The sequence below is a fragment of the Bison bison genome, unplaced genomic scaffold (assembly GCF_000754665.1).
Source record: "Bison bison bison isolate TAMUID 2011002044 unplaced genomic scaffold, Bison_UMD1.0 scf7180017864064, whole genome shotgun sequence".
Lineage (NCBI taxonomy): Eukaryota > Metazoa > Chordata > Mammalia > Artiodactyla > Bovidae > Bison > Bison bison.
This window is the reverse complement of record NW_011494636.1, coordinates 3,532,061-3,559,911: the sequence shown is the minus strand read 5'-3', so window position 1 is coordinate 3,559,911 and position 27,851 is coordinate 3,532,061. Positions and strand designations below refer to the sequence as shown.

At 37.3% G+C, this 27,851-nt stretch overlaps 2 protein-coding genes and 2 pseudogenes across 3 annotated transcripts in view; 1 reads left to right on the top strand and 3 right to left on the bottom strand.

Annotated features, from left to right (window-relative positions):
* Window positions 1-5: 5 nt before the first annotated feature.
* On the top strand, window positions 6-15,944 carry CCDC181 (coiled-coil domain containing 181). Of its 2 annotated transcripts, XM_010836693.1 has the most exons (5): window positions 6-229; window positions 3,009-3,959; window positions 8,479-8,625; window positions 14,079-14,233; window positions 15,606-15,939. In XM_010836693.1, exons 1-5 carry the CDS (start codon window positions 113-115, stop codon window positions 15,766-15,768), a joined length of 1,533 nt encoding a protein of 510 aa, XP_010834995.1. In that variant the 5' UTR covers window positions 6-112; the 3' UTR covers window positions 15,769-15,939. The 2 variants fall into 2 exon arrangements, with proteins under 2 accessions (XP_010834995.1, XP_010834996.1); XM_010836694.1 differs by lacking the exon at window positions 8,479-8,625 and having other exon boundaries at window positions 15,606-15,944.
* Window positions 15,945-18,095: 2,151 nt separating this feature from the next.
* On the bottom strand, window positions 18,096-18,924 carry LOC104986227 (annotated as a pseudogene).
* Window positions 18,925-18,929: 5 nt separating this feature from the next.
* On the bottom strand, window positions 18,930-19,433 carry LOC104986250 (annotated as a pseudogene).
* A 3,099-nt stretch (window positions 19,434-22,532) lies between these two features.
* The window catches only part of BLZF1 (basic leucine zipper nuclear factor 1), a 23,985-nt gene continuing 18,666 nt past the window's right edge, over window positions 22,533-27,851 (bottom strand). Inside the window, exons 6-7 of the mRNA XM_010836692.1 lie at window positions 27,535-27,754; window positions 22,533-23,640 (exon numbers count right to left, since the gene is read on the bottom strand). Coding sequence (XP_010834994.1) covers window positions 23,455-23,640; window positions 27,535-27,754 — 406 coding nt within the window. The 3' untranslated portion in view covers window positions 22,533-23,454. The remainder of the gene's footprint in view (window positions 23,641-27,534; window positions 27,755-27,851) is intronic.

Genomic DNA, 27,851 nt, shown 5'->3' with positions numbered 1-27,851 from the left:
TGACTTAGAAGAAGAAGCATTAATCTTCATACTCCATACTGCCCCTAAAGTGAACATGACGTAACACCTTATCTCTTTTAATCTTACAGCATTATTCTTTAACAAACAGAAAATGAATGAAAATAAAGATACTGATTCAAAAGACAGTGGAGAATATGAAGATGACTTTGAAAAGGACCTGGAGTGGTTGATTAATGAAAAAGAAAAAAGCGGTGCCAGCATAATGGAGGTACATATAAATTGCCAGCAGCATTCGTAGTAATCATATTAACAAGTGTTTTGTAGTTCTTGAGTTGTTTTCACATGTATTATCTCATTTAAACCTCACAAAATTTCTTTGATATACATAGAACGAGTAGCATTATTCCTATTTTAGACAGGAAAAAATGGAAGCATATAGAGTTTAAATGTTGTGTCATAAAGCATAGGGTTAATTAGAGAACAGTGATTAAATTAGCACTTAAAGCTAAAATTATAATTAAAAATAAAATTATAATTTATATAATTCAGTAACACAATTTATTGCATCAGAAGTAAAAAGCAAATACAACTAATGTCTACTTTATGTGAACTTAGGTAAAATCAGGGGATTTACTTTCAATATACATAAAAAATAAAGCAAATCCTCAAAAACATGGTCTTTCAGCTAATATTTGAAGCGTTAAGAGTGAATTTTAGGGGAATAACTATACAGAAAAAAATAAAGGGTCAAAGACTGAGACACAGGAATATATGTAGAAAAAAGTGGATCCATTAATCATGATCCTATACTATTTATCAGACATGCAGTAGGGCTATCTAGGAAAATGAATCAGTTTCTGAATTATAGAAGGTTCTGTCTCTTTTTACTTATATACAGTGTGTATGTATATCTATACTATATGAGTGTATATATATATATATATATATATATGCATACGTATTGACACTGAAAAATGAAAGAAAGTAAAAGTGTTATTCGCCCAGTTGTGTCTGCAGCCCGCCAGACTCCTCTGTTCATGGAATTCTCCAGGCAAGGATATTGGAGTGGGTAGCCATTCCCTTCTCCAGGGGATTGTCTTTACCATCTGAGCCACCAGAGAAGCTCCTACTGACACTAATTATATATAATTTTATTAAAATATATAACTATTATACATAATATAATTAGTGTCACTAAATAGGGAAGTAATGAAGAAAAGGACCAAGACTGGGATAAGACAGGTGACTTGAGAGGGATGTTGATCAAAGTATTTACAGCAGGAGCCAGTTTGAAGAGGGTTAAGGAAAAGACTACAAGGAGATGAAGGCTGAAGGTTTTGTTATCACAACTCTCTCTTGGTTCTATCTTGCTTTCTTATGCAGTGGAGAAGACAGATGAGATAGATAACATTTGGAAAAGGCAACAGAGTAAAAAGTGAAGACTTTTCTAAGATGGCTTTTACATGGTGGTTTTATGCATCTTTAACAGAAAAATAATCAGAATGAGTAGAGGAAGAGATGAAAGAAAAGTGAAAGTCGCTCAGTCGTATCCTCTTCTTTGCGACTCCATGAACTGTAGCCCGCCAGGCTCCTCTGACCATGGAATTCTCCAGGCCAGAATACTGGAGTGGGTAGCCATTCCCTTCTCCAAGGGATCTTCCCAACCCGGGATCAAACCCAGGTCTGTCACACTGCAGGCGATTCTTTACCGTCTGAGCCACCAGGGAAGCCCAGAGGAAGAGATACCAGAGCAATAATGCTGAACCAAGGTCTCATGACTAGCAGGGTATGAGATCCACAGCACAGGGTTAAAGAATTAGAGAAATTATAATGATAATTCATTGCCTTATTGCTTATTCATTCATTGAAAAGTAATGATCACTTGGCCATGGTGTCAGAGGTTGTTCTAGGTGCTGTGGATACAGCAGTGGTTAAAACACAGTGCTCTAATGAATCTTGGTCATTTCAGTGGATTATTAAAATCACTTTTTCCTTTGAGGCTGGTAGGAAAAAATGGATGACAGAGAAACAGGGGTGAGGGTTTAGGGGAAGATTTTATTGTAGTGGATTTTAAAAAGAAGTAAAAGCTAAAGGAGAATTTGAAAACAGATACTGTAGAAATGAACCAGAGAATAAAATAAGGCTAAAAAGAACAATTACACTGCAGAGATCTTAGTTTAATTTTAGTTACTTGGTAGTCATTTTAGGAGGCCACGTTGATTTGCTTATTGGACTTAACAGCAGTGTTGTCCAGGTTAGGAAGAAGAGGCTCTTAGAATTGGTGACTAAGCTAGTAAAAGAGGAAGGGAATTTTAAAGGGCTTGACGACAGCAGGACATAGTAGCCATTACTTAGTAGATGTGGAATAGGGTTTTGTGAAAATACTGGTTCATGGTTCATGTGGGATTAAATTTTTTTAAAAAAGTAAGACCAAGTTATATAATGGTGTTTAACATAGATTACTGGAGCCTCTGAAGATAATTGAGGAAGGAAAATCTGATCCAGAGGTAAAAAGTGACTTGGAATTTGGGTATAGATCATGCAGAAAATAGCAGCAGTAATAATTTGAAAAGATCATAGGAAACTCCGAATGATGACTTGACCAAAGGCTGTGACCTTGTAATGGTCCTGGGGAGAAAGATATCTTTTTGAAAAAGTACAAATATTACAAGGAGAAAACATTTAAAAGTATATTCTTCTGAAAATGTAAAAGGAGGAACATTTTATAGAGGGAGGGATAATAATATTGTACTGTTTGTAGTTACATTTTTATACATTGGCATGGAATCTTTAAAAAAAGTAATGACTCTAGTACTTAGCAACATCAAATTCAGATTTAAATTTTTCCCCAATTTTTTTGCTTTTTTCCTTGGGGAAGTAAAATATGAATTAGAAAACTATGAGTGATAATATGAGCAGTAAGCATGTAACTTTTCCCATTCATAAAATAAATTATGAGTATGAACATCCATTTTGGATTGTCTACATATGAATGGACAAAGAGTCTCAATTTTTACTGAAAATGAATCTCATCTCTCTTTTTCTAGATGGCTTGTGGGAATGAAGAGAATATTAACCAAGACTTAAAAGAGAATGAAACAGAAATAGAACACACCAAGCAGCTTTCTGATCCTGATAAATCTTTGAAGGATGAGGTTTCACTGAGAAGAAATGACTTTATTTCTGTACCAAGTGTTCAACCTTTGGACCCCATATCAGATTCAGATAGTGAAAACTCTTTGCAAGAATCCAAACTAGAAAGCCATCAAGACCTGGAGGAGGAAGAGGATGAGGAATTAAGGAGATATATTATGGAGAAAATTATACAAGCCAACAGACTTCTACAAAATCAAGAACCAGTGAATGATAAAAGGGAACGCAAACTTAAATTCAAGGACAAATTAGTTGATTTAGAAGTTCCTCCTCTGGAAGACAGTGATACTTACAAAAATTATTTTGAAAATGAAAGTAATGTGTCTGGAAAACTGTCACAGTTATGTATTTCCAATGAATTTGGACAAGAAAATGTGATCCTGTCACTTACTGATGGAAATTGTGAAGAAAACAAGGATAGGAAAATCCTAATGGAGAGAGATGGAAAGTTTGAACTTGTGAATTTACAAGACATTAAGAGTCAGGGGGTTTTGCCTCCCATTAATAATGCTAATAGTACAGAAGGTGAACCTCAGCAGTTGTCACCCAGATCTCCCAATTCGTCTGTGAGTGGAGTCAAGAAAGAAGAGCCAGTAGCCAAAGTACATGCTCTTGCTCCCTCATCAACAGAAGAGCCACTGACTTACATCCCTCAGCCACCACCCAACCCCAAGACTTACCCAAGCTCTGCTGTCAACTCAGATCGAAGTAAGGGGAACGGAAAATCTAACCAGAGGACCCAGTCTGCAGATGTGTTTCCAGCGACCTCAACATTCTGTCTCTCTCCTCGACAGAAAGAACTGAAAAAACGACTAGAACAAAAGAGAGAAAAGCTGAAGAAAGAGGTGAGAGCACAAGTGGGCATTATATTGAAAGTAGGATATGTTTCTATGTTTTATAAATTCAGTAAGAATTGACATGGTTCTTCAAATGTTTGGATACATGCACTTGCTTGTTTTTTCCTGTTGTTAAATTAAATGGTTAAGTGTTAACAATCTGTATTTACGGAACAAGCACCTTGATTACCCTGGTCCTTTCTTGTGAAGATCACAAAAGCATAGTAATAAATGACTTGTGTTAGAGCTAGAGGAGATCTCAGCGATGGTTTCATCTGATCCTTTCCTTTTAAAGGTGAGGCTCAGAGAAGTTAAGTGACTCCTGAAAATAATCTCGATATGCTGTGCTGTGCTTCATTGCTCAGTTGTGTTTGACTCTTTGTGACCCCCTGGGCTGTAGGCTGCCAGGCTCCTCTGTCCATGGGGATTCTCCAGGCAAGAATACTGGTGTGGGTTGCCATGCCCTCCTCCAGGGCATCTTCCCAACCCAGGAATCAAACCCAGGTCTCCCACATTGCAGGTGGATTCTTTACCATCGGAGCCACCAGGGAAGCCTATGAATACTGGAGTGGGTAGCCTGTCCCTTCTCTAGGGGATTTTCCCAACCCCCAAACTAGGGTTTCCTGCATTGCAGGTGGATTCTTTACCAGCTGAGCTATCAGGAAAGCCCAATTTTGACATGAGATAGGAGAAAATCAGATGTCAGATGGACAAAATGAAGGCACAAATTTGTTGGGGTTTAGAAGGCAACAAAGGAATTAGATTATAATTCTCTGGTGTGTGTGTATGTGTGTGTGTATATTTCATGCATCTTCCAGGACTACCGGATGGAAGAAATTTTCACATATTGAGGTATGGGGAATCCTGGCTTATACATGATTTGTCTTGAACGTTGTGCACTGCCTGGGAAGCCTCTTATGCTGACTAGGACAGCCTGCTATTTGAACAGCCCCTCTGCTTTCACCATTGGGGGGAAAAAAAACCCCCAATACTTACCAGATTGTTTAGAATGCCTCCTTGAAGATAGGATAAATGCTCCCCACCTTCCCATGACACTCATGCTGGTTCTCCTTTGAAGATGAGGGCCCCTTCCCAGACACCAAGGCCATACTGAATTACTGTGTACATGTTAATCTGTCTCTTTTGAAACCTTGAAGGAATGTACCCCTGTCATATTTGATATTTCATGTTCTTTGTTCTGACAAGATAAAAAACTGTGGTTCAGGCATCCAGAATGGAGCTGGGTGGCCATTGTGGATATGGTTTCAGATGTGTTCCTGTATCACCGAGAACCTGAATTTTCTGAACTGCGTCAAACTCAAGTACATCACCAGACCTCTTCAAAATACCATCTGCCAGCTTCAACCTGATGGTCTCAAGGTCTCCCCTTGTAGTTATTTAACCATTTCAGATACCAGCCAATCCTTGCTTAAGAAGCACCATTATTTTTTGCTAGCTTCAATCCTAATCCTGACAAACAACTCTGTGATTTGCATTTTTTGCCTATATATATGCCTCCCCTATTGTGTAATGCCGTGGAACACAATCCAGATGCTTCTTGAATTTGTGTCTCCTGGCCAATAGTCCTCAGTGTGGCTGGAATAAAACTCTTTTCTGTTCCTCTTATAGATTGTTATCAACACTACATTTTCTTGATTTCAGGGATTTTCGTTTTAATTTAAGAATAGAGCCTAATAACCTAACTGAAATGTCTCCAAGATGCCCTACAGAATCCAAAATTATTATTTTGAGGGGGGGTTGCTCCTAAAGAGAATAAAAGTGTTTTATAATTGAAACTTCTAAGTACTAAAATGGGAATTTTCTCTGAACTACATAAATCAGTGCCCTGATTCTCTGTTTTACTGAATACCAGATAGCATTAAGCTGAACCACATAAAATGTCTACCTGAAAATACCTAATGGCAAAAGAATCACAGTTAATAGAACATAAGAAGAAACCTTAAAGATTATTTCATAGGTGAAAAACTAGTCCAGAAAATTTAAATAACTTTACCAAAGTCCCATGACGTGTTTGTAGCAAAGTAGAAATCCCAGTTTTCCTGTCATGTTGAGAAGTTGCTGCTGCTGCTAAGTCGCTTCAGTCGTGTCCGACTCTGTGCGACCCCATAGACGGCAGCCCACCAGGATACCCCGTCCCTGGGATTCTCCAGGCAAGAACACTGGAGTGGGTTGCCATTTCCTTCTCCAATGCATGAAAGTGAAAAGTGAAAGTGAAGTCGCTCAGTCGTGTCCGACTCTCAGTGACCCCCATGGACTGCAGCCCACCAGGCTCCTCCATCCATGGGATTTTCCAGGCAAGAGTACTGGAGTGGGGTGCCATTGCCTTCTCCATTGAGAAGTTGAGAAGTGGTATATTTTCCACTTATGTAGGAAATGATCAATGGAAATTTCTGGCATTTAAATCAGGAACTCAAATTAGCAGAAAAAGATTAAGAAATGAAGTTACTAAGAACATGTTGTAACCTATAGCACACTTTTAGGCAGGAAATCTGAAAGGGTGCATACTAAGTAAAATTTAGCTTAGTTGGCTACTGAAATCTGAACTCTTATTAGACTCAGCTTCCTTGGTTCAGGTATATAATAGATACATAAAAGGATCTGTTAACTCAGAACTGCATGGTAATATAAAAGAATTTGTTGAGAATAACTGAACTACTTGTTTGCTGCATACACACATACATGTTTACATGTGTGCTTCTGTATATATTTCTGTAGAAGTTATATATGAGGTTTTATATAATGTCAGTGTCTTTTTCACTAATGAACTAATGGTAATCTTTAATGGGTATGACTAATGGATAGTTCGTTTTTCTTTTGATCCTCTTTTTTTGGGTGTCACTTTTTTGGGATATACTTTCTCATGTCAGGATCCTCATAACTAAATTTCACTTTGGTTATGTACTAGCTCAATTAAGTGCTAAGACTTTAAAATATTTTCAGCTGGTTTCAGGAGAAGGCTTTCCTTTTTGATGCCCTGCAAAATATTTCCTAGGGGCAAATAGGGCTGCTCTACTCCATCTCTCTACACTAAGTGCATCATCTCACTGTTCTCTTTGGCAGCTGCAGTGTCTGTGCTTTGGCTAATATCATCTGTTTAATCCAGATGTCCTGTCTGGAAAAATAATTGTCCTACAATTATTCATGCAAGGCATCCCAAATCCTTTGGTAAAAGGGAGCTAAAATAAATATAAAATGTAATACTTAGTAAATTCACATATTATGTAAGCTCCATTATAAGGGCTTAGAAAATGGTATACAAGTTTTTAAAGACATTTTATGCTATTAATTGTATAGAATTTTTCCTTCTACATTTTGTTCGATCAAAAAGGGCTTGGTATACTGTCAAAACACATGGAAAGAACTCTGAATTCATTATTTGAAAACAGTTTAAGCATGGATTCTATCATTCAGTTTATTTCCATGCTAAAATTTTAGTATTGAAAGAGACTTATGAGCTTGTTAATACAACTTCATATTATAGATGAGAATACTGAGTTAAAGGGTTTGCCTGAATTAACATAGTATGATGGCAGTATGATTGTTACTCAGATCTCTTAACTTCTACCATGGTGATATTTCCACTAAGACTTGCTGCATTGCTCCCAGTTACTGTTTTATAGCTCTTCATAATTGGTTTAAGTAAATACCTCCCTTAAAGTTTAAGTAACTCTCTTTTATAACATCACTTTAATAATTCAGTTAAAGAAATTCATTTTGTTCTTATAGTTAACTGTTTAAATATTTTTATGATAGCAAAAATGTTACTTTATGGATATACACTAGTTGAAAATGTTTTTAAACATTATGATAAAAAATCTCCAACACATATGAAGGTACAGTTAACCCTTATGTCTCCATTACCCAGATTCAAGAGTCATTGAGATTTTGGCTTATTTGCTTCATCTCTTCCTTTTTTGGCGGAAGTTTTTTTCAAAGCAAGTCCTAGACAACCAATCATTGCTCACTTGTACACTTCAGAGATGATTGTATACTTCAAAAAGAAAATGATAATAGCACTGGTTTCGTAATCACAATGTCATGTGTCACAATTAACAAATTTAACAATAGTCTAAAAATGTTTAAGGCATTTATAGTGCTTCTGTAGACACCATATTCATGCTTGTAGAGTGAGAGAGAGAGAGAGAGAGAGTGTGTGTGTGTGTGTGTGTGTGTGTGTGTGTTTGGGGCAGTCTTTTGCATAGCTGTGGTTTTTGAGGAGTTAAATACCAAGAATAAACTAGGAAGCAAAGGAGAGATCCAAGAAATTCTTGAACAGCATGTTGCATAGTGTAGATTTATGTAATTATAGACTTTACCTCTGCAATTTATCTGAAGTCTTCCTTTTTTCCCCTAAGAAAATTGGAGGCCCTGTTTTCTTTAGGGAGGCCCAATTTACAGATGGAAATTTTTAGAGGGAATTCTAATGTTAGACATCAAAATATCTCTCTCTACTTTGATAACATATATAATTTTATTAATTAGTGTGTTTGGATATTCTTTCCCCCAGGAAGATCAAAAGAAAATAGAAGAAGAAAAAGAAAAGAAAAAAGAAAACGACATGGTATTTAAAGCATGGTTGCAAAAGAAGAGAGAGCAGGTCCTAGAAATGAGGAGAATTCAGCGAGCAAAGCAGATTGAAGACATGAACAGTAGAGTAAGTAGTTCTTCTTCATGAAGAATAAGTTCATACATATATGAAAGCTGGATTTATTTACAGAAGGGAGTCTGACTATCAGACTAAAAGCCTAAAGAATAAGTAGAAAAAATGGTCCAAGAACTACCCTTGCAAAAGATGCAACATGCAGATAACTTTATTACATAATTAAATTCTAAGAAGCCTTGTAAAAATGAAATGACTCTTATTTTATTCAAACAGTTAAAGCACAGAAAAAAGGAAAGCTACCAATTAATTTTTTTCAAGATATGTAACTTTGATATTTAAATAGGACAATGTACACAAAATCTCTACAGATTGGTCTCACTTAAGAGTAGATGTATAGGAATCTTATGTGAAAACTAACGAAGCCATCATATTATTTAATTTTTTAAAAAATTTGAAATATACAAAAACCCCATAAGAAAGTAAAAAAAAATCATCTATATCCCTACTACTTAAAAAATGTATATAAACTAAAGGAGAAGGCAATGGCACCCCACTCCAGTACTCTTGCCTGAAAAATCCTGTGGACGGAGGAGCCTGGTAGGCTGCAGTCCATGGGGTCGCTGAGGGTTGGACACGACTGAGCGGCTTCATTTTCACTTTTCCCTTTCATGCATTGGAGAAGGAAATGGCAACCCATTCCAGTGTTCTTGCCTGGAGAATCCCACGAAGAGTGGAGCCTGGTGGGCTGCCGTCTATGGGGTCGCATAGAGTCAGACACGACTGAAGTGACTTAGTAGTATATAAACTAAAAATTGACAATTCAATCCTAACCCCTTCCAGGCTCATCTCCTAGTGGTAACTGCTTTTAACAGTGTGCTGCAAATCCTTATAGCTTTTATTTTTATTTACATGTTTATCTGCTAAAAATGTATTATGTGGTTGGGTTTTTTCACTTATTCATCAAGGATGTATTTTTAGATCATTGCATTTAGATCTCTTTTCAAATAGCTCCATGATATTCTACTTTCAGATGTAACTTATTAAACCATTCCTCACTTGTAGATATTTAGATTGATTCTAATATTTCTCTATTAATTAACAGGGCTGTTGTGAACACGTAAATTCTATAGGAGAACATCAATATTCTATAAGAGGGTTTCTTGGAAATTTATGACTTATTGGATGTCCAGAATGAAAGTTGTGGTTAAATATGCAAAGTTAGCCTCCTAAAAGTTTGTATTAATTTTTAGTCCCTCCAGCAGTATGTAAGAGTGAATGTTTAATATATCCTGTCTAACACTGTATGTAGTTTATTTTCTTATTTTTTTCAAATTATTAATATATATGAGTGTATATGAGGATGTGTTTTCTGTGAATTTCCTATTTGTAGTCTTTTCTTTTTTATTAGTTTTATTTTTCTTGTGCTTAGTTTCTCAGTCATGTCCGACTCTTTGCGACCTCGTGGACTCTAGCCCATCAGGCTCCTCTGTCCATGGGGATTCTCCAGGAAAAAAAACTGGAATTGGTTGCCATGCCCTCCTCCAGGGGATCTTCCCCACCCAGAGATGGAATCCAGGTCCTCCTGCATTGCAGGTGGATTCTTTACCAACTGAGCTACCAGGGAAGCCCAAGAATACTGGAGTGGATAGCCTATCCCTTCTCCAGGGGTCTTTCTGACCCAGTATTTGAACCAGGGTCTCTTGGATTGCCCGCAGTACAGATTTTAATCCTTGTCTATTATGTCTGTAAATATGTTTTCCTTGACTAACAAAATGATGTACTTTTACATTATTTATTATGCTATTTATAGAAATTTAGCTTTTATAATCTTGGGATGGACAGTATCTTTTCAGGTAGTAAACCTGAAACCATGAACTAAAAGAGAAAATATTGAGAAATTTGACTCAAACTGTATAGTAAAATAATAGCATGCTATAACCAAGTACAGTTTATTTTAGGAAGGAAATTATGGACCAATAATAACAAATCTATTAATATATTTAGTACAAAATAGGTAAATAAAAAGAATTTGTCTACATTAAAAGATATAGAAAAAGTATATACTCATATTTACTAGCATTTATTTTTAATTTTTTCTAGTAAAATGTGGATTACAGGATAAATACTATCTTAGGAAATACTATAGGTATACCCATTAAAGTCAGAGACAGGTAAGCCTCCCTTCTATAATAAATAATTTTATTCTGGTAGTTCTATCCAGTATATTAAGAGAAAAGGAAATGAGGTAGTTTTTACGTGTAGCAATTCAGTTTTCCCAATTCCATTTATTGAAGAGACTGTTCCTTCCTCATTGTTATTATTGGTTTCTTTGTTGAAAATAATTGACAGTATATGCATGGGTTGATTTCTGTGCTCTCTATTCTCTTCCATTGATCTGTGTCTATTCTCATGCCAGTACTATTAATATACTATTTGATTGCTTCAGCTTTATAATATAGATAAAAATCAGGAAGTGAGATGCTTCCAGCTTTGTTGTTCTTTCTCAGGATTACATTGGAGGTTTGGATCTTATACAGATTTTAGGAGTTTTTTTCAATTTTGTGAAAAATTCCATTGGAACTTTTATGTAATGAATTTTAGATTGCATGGACAATTTTTAGATAGTATGGACATTTTAACAGTATTAATTTTTCTAGTCCATGGTCATGGAGTATCTTTCCATTCATTTTTATCTTCAGTTTCTTTCATCAATGTCTTTTTGCTTTCAGCATATAGTCTTTCACCTCCTTGGTTAAGTTTATTCCTAGGTACCTATTTCATTCTTTTTTCATGCTATTTTACAAGGCCTTGTTAATTCTCTTTCAGATAGTTTGTTTTTAGTGTATTGAAACACAGTTGATTTTTATATATTGATTTTGTATCCTGCAGCTTTACTGAATGGTTTATTTTTTTTTTTTTGTGGGGAGGGGTGAAGTCTCTAGGGTTTTTGTATATAATAATAATATGTAATGTGCAAATAGAGCAATTTCACTTCTTTCTTTCTAATTCAAATGCCTTTTATTTCTTTTTCTTGTCTGATTGCTCCAGCTGGATCTTCAAGTATGTGTTGAATAAAAATAGTGAGAATGGGGATTCTTGTCTTGCCCCTGATAGTATGATGTTAGCTGTGGACTTGTGATATATAGTCTTCATTATATTGAGGTATATTCTCTCTATACCCAATTTTTGAGAGTTTTTATCGTGAAAATATATATTTTGTCAAATGCTTTTTATGCATCTATTTAGATCATCATATGATTTTTATCTTTCACTTCGTTAATGTGTATAACACTGATTTGTAGATTTGAACCATCCTAGCATCTCTGTTGGAGAAGGCAGTGGCAGCCCACTCCAGTACTCTTGCCTGGAAAATCCCATGAATGGAGGAGCCTGGTAGGCTGCAGTCCATGGGCTAAGAGTTGGACACGACTGAGCGACTTCACTTTCACTTTTCACTTTCATGCATTGGAGAAGGAAATGGCCACCCAATCCAGTGTTCTTGCCTGGAGAATCTAAGGGACAGGGGAGCCTGGTGGGCTCCCGTCTCTGGGGTTGCACAGAGTCGGACACGACTGACGCAACTTAGCAGCAGCAGCAGCAGCAGCATCTCTGTAAAATCCCACTTGATCATTGATGTATGATCTTTTTTAATATACTGCTGAATTAGCTTTTCTGATAGTTTGTTGAGTATTTTTACATTTAAAGAATTCATCAAGCATATCAGCCTCTAATTTTGTTTTCTTGTATTGTCTTTGTCTGGCTTTGGTATCACAGTAATTCAGGCCTCTTAAAATGGATTGGAAGTGTCCTCTCCTGTTTATTGGAAGAGTTTGAGAATGATCGGTATTAATTCTTCTTTAGATTTTCTGGAGGCCATCTAGTTTTGGACTTTTGTTTTGGGGGAGATTTTTGATTATTGATTCAGTTTCATTACTAGTAATCAACCTGTTCACATTTTCAGTTCTTCCTGATTCAGCCTTGGTAGATACTATGTTCCTAGGAGTTTATTCCTTTCTCCTCACATCTCCCATTATTACTGTCTTTCCTTACCATACTTTTCTTTTGAACCTGACATAACAGTCAATCAATCCTATATTTCATCTTATCTTGAACAACACTGCCCAATACAATTTTCTGTGATGATGGTAACACTGTATCTACACTGTCCAGTAAAGTGGCCACTAGCCATAATTTGATTGTTAAGTACTTAAAATGTAGCTAATGTGACTGAGATACTGAATCTCTAATTTTATTTAAGTAGTTACTTGTGACTAGTGGCTACTGTATCATACAGTGCAGGTATAGAATGTATGAGAAAGGGAGCCTTGTTTCCCCACCGCCCCCCCCTACCTTTGATGCATCCTAGTAGCTCTGTACAGGTAGATACTGTATGTAGTAGATGCTCTGTAAATATCTCTTGAATGAATACCCATCAGTGAGTGATACCCATTAATCCTGTCTGACCCTGCATTCCTAACTCTTTTAATCTATAGTTGCAGATTGAACACTTTTTAGTAATCTCCAGATACTCTCAAATTTTCAGGTGTTCAGCAATGGTCTTGTAGGTCCATAGGACCTCTTCACAAAGTTCTGCATTATACACCAAAGATTCTAGGTTATATAAATTATATAAATTAGACTGGAGCATACTTGGCAGTATAGGCTACAGATAAAGGAAAATGCAAGGTGTAGGAGCTCTCTATCACAGAACTCAGATGTAGCAACAGGATTAAATGAATGCATCTTTTCCTTTTGTATTCTAGCCAGGCATCCATATAATGAGTCATGCTTTTTCCAAGGCTGAAGAGCTGCAAAATCTTTCCCTTTGCTCTCTTTACTCTCCCAAATAAGAGCTCTTTCAGCTTTTGAAAACTCCTTGAGGATAGTATCCATCATAAAGTTTGAAGAACCATACAATAAGCTATTCCCACTAGCCCATTCTTATGACAAAATCCTCATGGCAATTATCCTTATGAAAAAATTCTTATGGTTGAAAATCCTCATTGCCATGCTCCATAGTAATAATTGCATTTTTGGAGATGGGCTTGGCAGATGCTCTTAAAAATGAAAGAAGAATTTAAAAGAAAGGTTGAATAACACAAATGTTGGGTCATTGGTTTTCAATTCCATTGGAGCTTCCATGGAGCTTACTTCAGTAATTGATACCAATACCTCACTCATACTGACTTTATATGCTTGTGTCGGTGTGCAAAATTATTTTATTTGTCAAAGGGCTCAGTTTTGAAAAGTTTGCCAATCACTGCATCTTGACATTCTCCATTTATTGATTACCTCAGTAAGACTTTTGAAAGAAGCCAGAGGGCAGTGAGTGTTGATTCAGAGGTCATATATTTGGTTTGGATGCTAAGAGTGCAAGTAATGAGACTGGTATTATTATGAACAGCTGGTGAATAGGACATGTATTCTTACACGGTCCTATTGGCAGAGCCTTAAAAAGTAGTTTTCATTTCTTTAAATTAAGCAAAACTTACTTTTGCGAACAGCAGGAAAACAGAGATCCACAGCAAGCTTTTCGATTATGGCTTAAAAAAAAGCATGAAGAACAATTGAAAGAAAGAAAGACAGAAGAACTGCGAAAGCAAGAGGAGTGCTTAGTCTTCCTTAAAGGAACAGAAGGCCGTGACAGGGCCTTTAAACAGTAAGTCAAAGGAAGGGCGTTTCCCCTCCTCCTCATGGGCAATTTAGAAAATTATATAGTCAATAAAACTTAAAAAAAAATTAATCCCTTATATTATATACCTATAGTTTTAAAGCCACAGTTTTAAATTTAACTCCATACTTTGCATAATATCTGTACCATTCTTTCAAGATATGTTTTAATACTATTTCTTAATGGCACCAGTGTGATAACTTTTGATAGCCTCCCATTGATTGATTGATTTGTTCATTGCTTGGAGAAGTGGGCCAAAGATTGGTTACAGCTTCTCCTACTTAGTCCTCAGAAAACTGAATAAAGAGTTGCACTTAACCAGTAAGTATTTTTTCTGTAAAGAGGAGGAAGATCTGTACAGACCAGATGAAAAGGGGATTTAGACACCTGTTTTGGTAATTGAAGGCAAACCCAGTCTCCTTTCAGTTGCCTGGGTAAGAGTGTAATACCTGGCTTATTCTGAGGAAACAAATCTGGCTTCATAAGTTTGCCAGCAAGACTTGGGAAAGGGAGTGGAAATTTAGTCCATTGTTTGAAGTTCATTTCTTTCTTTTCTGCTATCTTCCTCTTTCTTAGTTTCTTTGCCTCTTTCTTTCCTTTCCCTTCCCAGTTGACCCCTAAGGGACTGCATTTAATTTGCTCAAACTACTATCCAATTCAGGACCACCCAACATTGGATGAGAGGTTTCTTAAGTCTCTTTTATGCTAGTGCAATCATATAGTTGTTTGGATTTATTTCTGAAAACATATACACACATGCACACACCACATATGCACTTTCATACCAGAGATGTAATATATATAGTTATTTTTAATGTTATTTAACCTAAGCAAGCTTTATAGACTTAAATTTGTTAGAATGTTGATATTTTTCTTCTAAGGCTTATTTTTCTATTTTAAGGAGGAATTATTTTATTCACTGAAAAGCAGGAATTCTATGATTTCTCTACCAAGAATAGCAAGGCAGCATTTCTGCATACTGCTAAATAAATTATATGGAACCAGTCAAATACTTAGTTGTTTAGAAAATCATATTTTAAAAAAGATTTAAAAATCATTTTACATATGACCTATGTATTCCACATGTAAAACAGTTTCTAAATCACTTTAAAAAGTTTTTTAGTTGGCAGTTTCATTATAAGACAAACTTAATTCAAATATTTGATTGTAAACGTTACCATGCTTTCCTAGTGTGAGCCTTTGGTATAAGAATGAAAATTTTCAGTTAATATTAATTTGTGTTGAGCAGAGCATTTCAGTATAAAGAAGTCCAATTTCCTATAATTGTCTATAGTAATAAATGTAAAGTGTGAAGATATATTCAGGCTGATACCAGATCTGATTATGTCTCTCTCTACAGATGGCTAAGAAGAAAACAGATAGAAAAATTAGCAGAGCAACAAGCTGTCAAAGAAAGAGCTAGACAGCTCCGACTAGAAGCAAAGCGGTCTAAACAGTTACAGTGCCACCTATATAATATGTCGGAAGCCAAATCTTTCCGTTTTACTGATCATTACAACTGAAGGTATTTATTAAATCTTCATTTGGAAGCTGCTGTCCTCAAAATTTTGGATATCATTTCTTATGGCCTGTGTGCTTTGGTTATACTCTAAATTATGGAAGTGCTACTTATCTTTTGGTGGTGTTGATGGTGAATTTGTCTTATTTCCTTTAATAGAAGAGCAAAATAAATTTCTTATCTTGCAGCATTGTAATGTGTTATACCATCTTAGTCCATGTAAAAAATTGAACAAATGAACTCTACATTCCTTTACTTCTAAGTTATTTTAACATTTCTAGCTGAAACAAACACAAAAAAGGGACAGGTACCTATTCTTAGTTCCTATTATCATTTAAAAAAAAACTGCAGTAGAACATTTCATAAGGCAGGAGAAGTGACCTCTTAAACAAATCTGGATCAAGGCCTGATACACAGTCCTAATTATGTCAATTTTGAATAGCTGTAGCAAGCTAAGCAATAGGTTAGGCATACTTCCACATGTTCTTTAAAAAAAAAATATATATATATGTATATATATATATATAACTATTTTGGGTATGTTATACAAAATCATACAGCTCTTATTGAGAGTTCATAATGTGCCTGGTATTGTTGTAAATGCTTTACATAAATAATTTGATCTTATAACAACTCTATTAGTCATTCTTGTTTTGCAGATGAAGAAACTATAGAGTTGAGCAGTTTGCTCACAGATTCTGAGATTTGTATGGTTGCAGAATTCTTTCTTTCAGTGTTACTATAAAGCTTACATACCTTGGTAGACATTTGTAATTCCACATATGGGGAAACAGTATCTTTGATGTGTGTAAGAGCACTTGAGGAGTGGAGGACAAAGGCAAACATACAAGTGTGATGGAGAGTGGAGAATTGCTGTGGGAGTTCTTTAAAAGCTTCAGAAGACAGGGTTCTTAACAACTGGATATTTGTACCTTAATCACTTGACCCTAAATTAGAGAACAGAATTATTCAATCCTTTCTCTGCTTATTACAGCACTTTGAGTGTATACCAGGCAGTTTAACTTTTCATTATAACTAGTCTTGTGTTGTTTAAAGTTTATTTTTAATGATAAGAACCAATTTGACATTTAAGTATTCCACAACAGTTTTACAAAATGGGCTGCTGAAATTTTCATAAGGATTGCAGTGAATCTGTCATTTGCTTTAGGTAGCATTGCCATCTTCATGAGACTGTGTGTGTGTGTTAGTTGCTTAGTCATGTCCGACTCTTTGCAGCCCCATAGACTGTGGCCCACCAGGCCCCTCTGTCCATGGGATTCTCCAGGCAAGAACACTGGAGTGGGTTGCCACTCCCTTCTCCAAAAGAAACTATGGAAAGAAAGAAAATGAAGTTGCTCAGTCGTGTCTGACTCTTTGCGACCCCATGGACTGTAGCCTACCAGGCTCCTCCATCCATGGAATTTTCTAGGCAAGAGTACTGGAGTGGGTTGCCATTTCCTTCTCCATCATGAGACTGTCTTCTAACCCATAAACACAGCATGTCTTTTCATTTAGTGCAGCAATGTTTTATAGTTTTCAGTGTATAAGTCTTTCACTTGCTGTATTAAATTTATTCATAGATACTTATTTTTTGGATTCTATTGCAAATGGAATTGTTTTCTTAATTTTATGTGTTCTATACTTGAAACACAAACAGATTTGTGATTATTGATGTTGTACCCTGAAACATGGCTGAATTTGTTTATTAGTACTAAATTTTTGGTGAAAATTTTTTGAATTTTCTCTGTATAGGATAGATGGTGGTGGTGGTGTTTAGTTGCTAAGTCATGTCTGATTCTTGTGACCGCATGGATGGTAGCCCACTAGGCTCCTCTGTCCATGGAATTTCCCAGGCAAGAATACTGGAGTGTGTAGCCATTTACTTCTCCAGGGGATCTTCCTGACCCAAGGATCGAACCCACATCTCTTGGATTGCACGCACATTCTTTATGGCTGAGCCACCAGGGATGCCCATGTAGGCTAGGTATCATCTGCAAATAGAGATAGTTTTAATTTTTCCATTCCAAATGGGATGCCTTTAATTTATCTTCCTTGACTGATTCCTCTGGCTAAGACTTCTAGTATAATGTGGAGTAGTAGTAGTGAAAGTGGACATCATTTTTTTTCCACATGTGTCTATTAGTTGATCTTAATGTAGCAGTGCTTCCCTGGTGGCTCACATGGTAAAGAATCTGCCTGCAATGCAGGCGACTAGGGTTTAATCCCTGGGTCGGAAGGTTCCCCTGGAGAAGGGAGTGGCAACCCACTCCAGTATTCTTGCCTGGAGAATCCCATGGACAGAGGAGCATGGCAGGGTACAGTCCATGGGGTTGCAAAGAGTCGGACACCACTGAGTGACTAACACTTTCACTTTCATTAATGCAGCAGAGGAGACAAAAGTTCACAAACACTCCACATATTTCTCAAGACTCATTGCCGAAAAAAAGTGACTCAAAAGGATCAGTAGTACCCTCAGGTCTTAGTGGATGCTTTCTTGGAGGAGGTGAACCTTTTATTCCTGGTGAAGGGGGTCCTCATTCCTGGAGGGGGCATGCCTGTTGATATCTCTTGAGTAGGAGGAAGGAAGTGGTGGGCCCATGGTGGTTTCATACCAGGTGAAGGAGGTGGGGTTGCTTGGTCAACTGATGGTGGCGGGGGCAGTCCCCCATCCTCGTGGATACTACTTGAGGTTCAAGCAGTGCTGGCAGGAGCAGCAGCTGCTACTGTGCCTCCTCCTTGTGGGGTCACTACCTGTTGGGATGACCCCTCAATCCCTTGGACAGAGCCTGCTGTTCCAGCAGGGGCCTAGGGGATCGGAACACCAGCTGGAACATCTCTGCTAACTGCTCTGCCAACCCCAGGGCCTCCTGCAGCTCCAGCAAGAGGTACCAGAGCAATGCCAGTATCGTTCCCTCCAGAGTCATGGAAACCAAGTTTCCCCACAGAGCAACACTTGACCCCAAACTCACTTTTCTTCATGCTGGGGCTGTTTCACATCCGTTGGCTTAATCCTCCTGAACTCATCACAGTCATAGAGGGTGAAGTTCATATGTTTGTCAAAAGCCTTAAACGTACCAATGAAGATCCGGCCATCTTGCAGGATATATTCTATCCTATGGTATGTGTGCTGCAGCACCTTGCTGCTCCTTCCCACAGTCATGATTGCTATTCCACCAAATCCAATGCCCACAGGAAAGATTTGGGATCCTTAAGACCTAAGAGAAGGCAGTTTTGTTTGATTGTTTCTTTTGGAATCAGCCACCCAGGTGTTCCAGTACTGCTTTTACCATTTCTTGGTGTCTCAGCTAAGAAAGCTCGTTTCAGTTCTGCCTGGAAATCAACCACAGGTACTTGCTGCTGCTGCTGCTGAGATTACCTCAGGTACAGGTGACACTTTTGGTTGCTCCGTGAGGCTGTCCTTCTACGTTTGACTTGGACTTCCACCTCCAGTACTTGCTTTTCCATAGTCCGTCTCAGGTGTAAATGGTCCCTGGCTTGCACCATCACACCACTGGCTGCTCCTCAGAACAGAACATCTCCGACTGCTACTCCACTCTGCCTGGGCATCCTTATCTTGTTCTTGATCTTAGAAGGAAAGCTTTTAGTCTTTTAGCCTTAAGTATGGTGTTAGCTGGGCCTTCCCAGGTGGCACTAGTGATAAAGAACCCGCCTGCCAATACAGGGGTCATAAGAGATGCAGGTTTGATCCCTGGGTCAGGAAGACTCCCTGGAGGAAGGCATGGCAACCCACTCCAGTATTCTTGCCTGGAGAATCCCACAAGCAGAGGAACCTGGTGGGCTACAGACCATAGGGTCACACAGAGTTGGACATGAAGCAACATAGCATGCACACATGCCTGATGTTAGCTGTGAGTTTTTCATAAATGTCCTTTATAAAGTTGAGGAAGTTCTATTCCTATTCCTCTCCTGTACTTTCTATTCTTCCATTACATTTTTTTTTTTTTTGAGTGCTTTTATCATGAAAGTGTGTTGGATTTTACTAAATACTTTTTGTGTCAAGTGAAATGATAATGGGTTTTTTCTCCTTTGTTCTATTCATGTGATATGTTACATTGGTTGACTTTCTTAATATTGAAGCACCCTGCATTCCTGAGACAAATACCTCTTGGTGGTATATAAATCCCCTTTTCTATGATATTCCATTTGGTTTGCTAGTATTATGTGAGGAATTTTCATCTGTATTTTTAAGAGATTTTTTGGGTAATATTCTTTTCTTGGGGGATCTTTGTCTGGCTTTGGTATCAAGGTAATGCTGGCCTCATAGAATGAAGTATTCCCTCTGTTTTTATTTTTTTGGGAGGATTGCTATTAACTCTCTAAATTTTTGGCAGAAGTCACCAGTGAAACCATCTGGCCCTGGACTTTTCTTTGTTGGGAGTTTTTGTTTCTTAGTACAGTTTGTTTTTTAGAGCAGTTTTAGGTTCATAGAGAAACTGAGCAGAAAGTACAGAGTTCCCACGTAACTCCTGCTTCCTCTCTCCTTAAAATCTCCCCTAGCGTCAACATCTCCCACAAGGTGGTTCATTTGTTGCAATTAATGAACCTACATTTACACATCACTATCATCCAACATCCATAGCTCTTGCTGTTGGGAGGTTTTTGATTCCTGATGTCATCTCTCATTATAAGCCTTTATCCTGGTGACTCAGATGCTAAAGAATCCACTTGCAATGCAGAAGACCTGGGTTCAATGCCTGGGTTGGGAAGATCCCCTGGAGGAGGGCATGGCAACCCACTCGTTTTCTTGCCTGCAGAATCCGCATGGACTGAGGAGCCTGGCGGGCTATGGTCCATAGAGTCCCAAAGAGTTGGATACAACTGAGTGACTAAGCACACTCATACATAAGCCTTTTCATATTTTCCATTTATCCTTGAGTCAGCTTTGGTAAATTGTGTTTCTAAGAATTTGTCTATTTCATCCAGGTTATTTGTTGGTATATAATTATTCCTTTATTTAAATGAGATTGCTAATGTCCCCCCACTCATTTCTGAGTTTAGGTATTTACAACTTTTTTTGTCACTCTGGTTATAGGTTTGCCAATTTTGTGGATCTTTTCACAGAACCAGCTTTTGATTTTCATTCTCTATTTTTCTATTTTCTTTCCACTCTAATTTCAGTCTTCCTTCTGTTAGCTTTGGGTTGTTTGCTTTTCTTTTTCTAGTTCCTTAAGGTATAGTATTTAGGTTGTTAATATGAAGTCTGTTCCTTCATAACAAGGAACAAGTTAATAGCTCGATTAACTTGTTATCGAGCTATTGTTATTATTACTGACACGCTTTAACCAACAGTTGCAAAGTGTGCCACTAGTTTGTGATTATATGTATAGAATTTTTTTTTATTGTGGTAAAATATATATAACCTAAGATTTATCATTTTGACCATTTTAAAAAATGTATAATTCAGTGTCATTAAATACATTCATATGTATTTAACCATACCCCTTTGTCTTCATGATTTTTCATCCTCCCAAACTGAAACTCTGTACCTAGCAAACAAAAACTCTCCATTCTGCTTTCCCTTAACCCCAGGTAACCACTATTCTACTTGTTATTTCTATTAATCATTTCAGGTACCTCATATAAGTAGAATCATACACTATTTGTCCTTCTGTGTCGGATCTCAATATGGAGTTTTAAAGGTTCATCTATGCTGTAGCATCAGAATTTACTCCTTCTAAGCTGAATATTCCATTGCATGTATATACATTTTGTTTATGTATTCATCCATCAAAGGACACGTGCTACTATTTGTTGGCTATTGTGAATAATGCTGCTATGAACATTGGTGTACAAATATCCTTTTGAGTCCCTGCTTTCAATTTTTCTGGGTATCTACCTCGAGGTGGAATTCCTGGATCATACGGCAGTTGTATGCATACCCACCAGCAAGGCACAAGGGTTCCAGTTTCTCCACATCTTTGCCAACACTTGTTATTTTGCTTTATTGGTAGTAGCCATTCTGGTGTGAAGTGATAGGAATTTGAATTTACTTAATAATTAGTGATGCTGAGCATCTTTTGATGTCCTTATTGGCCATTTGTATATCTCTTTTAGAGAAATGTCTATTACTTGGCCCATTTTTTTTAAACTGGATTTTTTTTTTTTTTTGGTTGTTGACTTGCAGCCCTTCATTTATTCTCATCAGTAGACCCTTGATACATGACTTGTGAATATTTTCCTTCATTTTGCAGGATGCCTTTTCATTTTGTTGAGTGTTTCTTTTGGTATGCAGAAAGTTTTAATTTTGATGAGGTTTAATCCATCCATTTTTTTCTTTTGTTGCCTGTACTTCTCGTGTCATAGCCAAGAAATCATTACCAAATCCACTGTCATGAAGCTTTTCCTCTATGTTTTCTTCTAAGTTTTATGCTCTGTAAACTTAAAAGAAAGACTGAAGAGTAAGTTGTAAATAGTATAAACTAGATGAAGACTTGAATTGAAGCACATCATTCTGGAGGGAAGAAAAAATCAATATTCAAACTAAAGCAGGTAAAGAAATTTATTGCCACCCACTTGAAACTACAACTCAGATGAATCAGACCAAAAAAAAAAAATCTTTAAGTTGACATTAAAATATATTGTTACTTGATCAGATTTGTCTTTTGAGGATTTCTTTACTGATAGGTAAAGAAACCAATTAGGGTAATTTGTTATCAACATTTTTGTGGACATTTTTCCAGGCCTCTAAAAAGGTGTTTTATGATGGCCCATCATAAATAAATAATAACACATTACATAGTAAAAATCAATTGATGAACTGCATTTTGAGCTTGAGCGATGTTCTCCAAAGATCTTACTTTCTCTGCCATATTTCATAAGTATCAAATTGGATATTCCTATTGTGCTGCAATTGCCAAACTGAGCTCAACAGTTAAGTTTCTTCTGTAGATCAGTTATATCCATTTAAAATACAGAATCCCCTGCATAAAACCAAAATAAGAACAATGATTTTGCTCAAGCATTTGTTTAATGTGGCTGTAAAATATTTAAATTTTTTTTAACATTTAGCATTTATTCTTAAAATAGTTCCTCCACCTGTTATTTCCATAAGACTCTTTTGTACTCTGCTCCAAAATCACCAAAAAGAGAAAGGACTCCTACCCCATTCTCTCCCCAACCGTTGCAGCTACTTTTGTGTTAGAGTGAGGGTCAGAAAACTTTTTCTGTAAAGAGTCAGATAATAAATATTTCAGGCTTTGCTAGTTATATAAACCCTGTTGTATCTACTCAATGCTGCTATTGTAGCATAACCACAGACAACAGTAAATGAATAGGTATGGCTGCATATGACCCAAGGCTACAGTCTGCCAATCCTTGCTTTAGAGTTCAGAAATTAAATCTGTTTATGTAAAATATATAGCAAGATAAATAATAAATTAGGGCCTGAAACAAAGGTATAGAATCTAGTCCTTTAGGAAAACCATCCTAACATGCCTGGGAAGTATTGTCTACTTATATATATCTACACAGTTTCATTTTTTTTCTTTACCCTGAGGTATTTATTAAGAAAGGGTAATCTGGAGTCCAGTACATGGAACATCTTTGGGGATATATATTATTTAAATAGAAAGAGATAATACTTCTAGCATCCAAAGACCCCCAGCTTCCAAATAATAATGACTCTTGGGTAAAAACAAGTGCCTGTAGTGTGCCTCCACCAGACTGATTGTTAAAGGGCAATAAGTTCTCCCTGGCAGTGATTGCAGCAATTGAAAGTTATATTTTCATATCTTGTATAGGGATGAAATCGTCCAATATTTTTCTTTGTAGCAAGTAAGGCGGTTGGTGAAGACTCAGAAAATGGATTATCAGGTGAGCTTTCGGTACATGTAACTGGATCCAAAATGCGTAGAACCTAAGGAAAATAAGAGGTAATGTCATATATACAGCAGGGACTACCAAAGTCCTTGGCTTACTAATATGTAACTACTCATACGTTCTATTTCATTAATAGGTAACTACCATAAAAAGTAAGGTCTGAATGATGAATTTGACTCGAGAACTTACACTTTTTCTCAAAAAGCTCTAAATTTAACGATGATGTCTAGTTGTTATATTACCTAGGTTACGTATTTTTAAAAAGAAATGTTCTCATGCGTATTGATGAAAATATAGAAGAAAATAAATTGATACGGTTATATCTATTTTACCATAAGTGATACTCATTTTTATCCTTAATCAAAATATACTTATTACCTTTCTCCTTCAGGCCTTCATTGAACTGCTTGAAACTGGAATTCTACCTTTATTCTTCTACTGACATGTATTTCAAAGTTTTTGATTATTTACTTGTCAAATCAATGGCTTTTCATTTCTTTTTTTTCTAATTTACATGCAGTATTATGCTAAAGATCATGTTTTTGTTTCTTGGATTCATGGACATCATACACTCTCAATTCTGCTCTAAATTTTCTATTCCATTTCATTTTCTGAGACCCACAACTGGAGGAAATCTTGGTTTGAAAAAAATTCTCTGGTTAAGGGCAAGGATAACATGGCTGGCTCATAGCTCCTGTTTCTCGTTTTCATATTCTCCTAACCATCTTCATAGGGCTTCCCTGGTGGCCTAGCAGTAAAGAATCTGCCTACAATGCAGGAGATATGGGTTTGATCCCTGGGTCAGGAAGATCCCCTAAAGAAGGAAATGGCAACCTACTCCAATATTCTTGCCTGGGAAATGTCATGGACAGAGGAGCCTTGGGGGCTACAGTCCATAGGGTCGCAAAGAATTGGACGTAACTTAGCAACTAAACAGTGACAACCATCATCATTATGATGAGTATGAGTTACTGTGCAAAGGAGATTGGCAGTGGAATTAGAAAGGAACTGGGAAAAGCAGTGAGGAAAGGAGCTTTCTCTTCTATGTAAGGCTTATTGAAACAGCTTTCAGAAATGGCTCAAGGTGTCTGTTTCCCTAGCTCTCATATTGTCCAACAGGATTTTTTCCTTCTAAGTTACCAATGTACCCAAGGGGCCACAACTAATTAAAAAATGTCCTGGCATCATTTAAGAGCTACCATTTCATTTCCATACCTCTGTTTTTCTACAGGATTATTGCTTCTTCAATTTAGTTTTTGATATTCTTCTGTTTTTATGGAGCTTGGTTAGATGCTAAAGGACAGAGATAAAGGGCTTATCTTAAAGCTGCTTATAAATTGAGAAGGGGAAATAAGAAAGGTACCCCTATTCTCTATATTTGTAATTACATTATGTATCTTTAGAAACAAAATGGCAAATGAATACAGTTAAAGGAGACTGAGATACCAATAGGATAAAAGGTTTCCAGATTTTAGCCTGAAAGTGATCAAGATTTTAAGCTGGGTGTCTTTCAGAGAGATCACTCTGTACACAGCTGGTGGATGAGAGAAGGGGTGGGAACCAAAGCAGACAATGGGAATAAGAGAGAAAGGGAGTTTAATGCAATAATTAAGCTAAGAAAGGTTGATCTTGAAGCAATGTGGCTGAAAGGTCTAAGAGACACTGAGGAAGGAGGACCGTCAGTTTTGTTCCGTGAGACAATGTGGTGGATAAAGGACTGGAGGAAGAGGATGTAAACCAAGAACAAGCCCTGAGGCTACCCACCATCGTGTGGGTCAGAGAAAAGAGAAAAGAGAGCGGGTAAGGTTACATCAGCCACGGGAAGAGAGTGTTTCAAGATATCAGAAGCAGTTAGTTATACCAGATGCTACTGGCAGCAACTGAGTGGGCAGCAACACAATTTCCCAACAAAAAGAATAGAAAAGGAGAAACAATTTTGGATAATGTTTAGTTTCAGGGACTGATTCATTCAGTAAATAGCTGAACACCTACTATGTATAGAGGATTATGCCAGACTCGAGGAAACATAGTGCCCATCTTTGAAGAGCTTACAGTTTGGGAGGTGGAGAATCAAACTGCAATGAACCATGATAAAGAGCTATACTAGATTTATGTACAAGATGAACTGCAAGCCTAGAGGAAGGAAAATCTAGGTTTGCCTGAAGGAATCAGGGAAGGCTGATTCTTAAAGGCAGTGTAGTGGTTGGGCAAGGAGAGAGATTGTTGGGAGGCAGTCTAGGCAGAGGGAAGTATGTACAGAGGCGTGAGGTACAGTGGCCCGTCTGTGGAATGAAAGTGGTTAACACAGCTGGGATGTGAAGTGCAGGGGGTGGGCACACCTGGGAAATGCTCCAAGGGAAGGGGAGCTGGAATAATGATTAATGAAAGGCCTTCTATACAATATGAAATAATTCAGATTCAGTAACGAGGGAGACTGGGAGTCCTCTGAACATGAGTACCAAGATGATGGGACTGACATTTTTGAAAGAACAGTCTGGCAGCAGAGGATGGCTGCAGGTAAGTAAAAAAGCAAGGGAGGGATACTGGTTAGGAGGCTACTGTACAGTCTAGCCTGGCAATCAGGTGTCTAAACTTGACAGAGGGAATAAATTAGAAGAAACTGACAGGACTCATAAAGGCAACAGGTTTAGGGGATGAAGGATATAAAAAATGATAGCTACTATTTATTGAGAAATTACCTATACTGCAAATGGCTACAGGCTTTATATGTATTATTTTATGGAATCCTCAAAACATCCAATGTAGTAGGTACAGTTCGCTAAGCTAGGAAATACAGAAGAAACAGGTTATTTTTCTTTTACTTTTTTTTTCCCCCCTAGAATGGTAATACAAATACAAAAGCAAGAGGTTGTTCTGTTTTTAGCTGTCTATGGGACGAGCTAATGGAGATGTCCAGCTGGGTATGTATCTTATTCTAGAAAAAAAAGTCTTAGCTGAAGAAGTCACAAGCATAATGCTATGGGGATTAGCTAATGATAATCCCGAGATACAGAAAGTCAACTACGTGAGGAAAGGCTCAAGAGTGGGCACAGGAAGAGGATTCCCCCTTCCCCCCACCAAATGCTGAGAACGAACAGTCACAGCAGTAGCAAAGAATTGGGAGGGTATGACGGCTTCAGAAACTGAGGGAGTTCAAGTAAAATGTGACAAAGTACTTAGATACTCATGGCCTTAATGAGAGTCCTTTTTCAGGACAGTGGAGCTGGAATTCTACTGAGATAAGCAATGGCAGAAGTTGAGGAAGGGAGGTATGTAAGTAGAAATAAATATGAACTGCTTGTTCCAGAGTTTTGGTTGTGAAGGGAAGGTGATAAGACCATATGTAGAGAACTTAAGATAGAGGGAACAGTTTTCTTTTTAGATGGAAGACACTTGGACATGTTCTTAAGTAAAAAGAGTCAACAGAAGAAGTACCTGTTAGTGGGAGGCCTGATGAGCCTGGGGGAATATGCTATGCTTTGGAGAGCCAAAGAGACACTTTTCCAGTAACAGAAATATATGTAAGGTTGGAGGCCACATAGCTAGGCTTCGAGATACATAGCAGCTGGGACCTGGAGGGAGTTTTCTGCCTCTACCCTCTTTTTGTTCTGTGAATGAGGAACCAAAGTCATCTACTGAATCTGAGGTACGAGTTGGATGGGTACAGAAACCAAGAGGGCAAGCAGCTGAACTAAGATAGGAGTGGCCATCTTTAAAAACAATTACACTTTTTTCTCCTCAAGAGTATACTAATAGAGTTTGAGAAAATTAAGCTCAGAGGAGGAAATAATTTCCTCCAAGATTACTAGCTCATTAGCATGAGAAATTTTGATTCCATATTTCCTAACTCCCAGTGCCAAGCACTTTTCATTATAACATGTAAGAGGACAGTCTTAGAGGTCATACAGATCATGAAAGAGAAATATTTTACCGTTTCAGCCATTTTTTCTGCTGGAGTACTGCAGAATTCAACTGTTGATGGAACCTTTTTTTGACCATTAGTGCCAACATTTCCCAGAAGATGAGAATTTACTGCTTTTGCCAACTTGTGATTTGTTAATGCTAGTTCTGCCGTGCTGTGAGGTTGCCCGCTAGGGTAGTAAGTTTGCTCCCTTCCCCACTGCAAAGAGACCAAGAGCTCCTCCAGCAACCTGCAGCAACACACAGCACTGAACATTAGTAAGAGGATAAAATATAAAAAGCAAGAATGCTGAGAAACATGTTTCTGAAATCATATAGTTTCTTTCT

Excerpts from the sequence above, each read along its gene's own strand:
- CCDC181 (XM_010836693.1), top strand. The coding sequence starts at position 113 with ATGAATGAAAATAAAGATACTGATTCAAAAGACAGTGGAGAATATGAA. Across the intron at positions 8,626-14,078 it reads TTGAAGACATGAACAGTAGA|CAGGAAAACAGAGATCCACA; the intron begins GTAAGTAGTTCT and ends TTTTGCGAACAG. Across the intron at positions 14,234-15,605 it reads CGTGACAGGGCCTTTAAACA|ATGGCTAAGAAGAAAACAGA; the intron begins GTAAGTCAAAGG and ends CTCTCTCTACAG.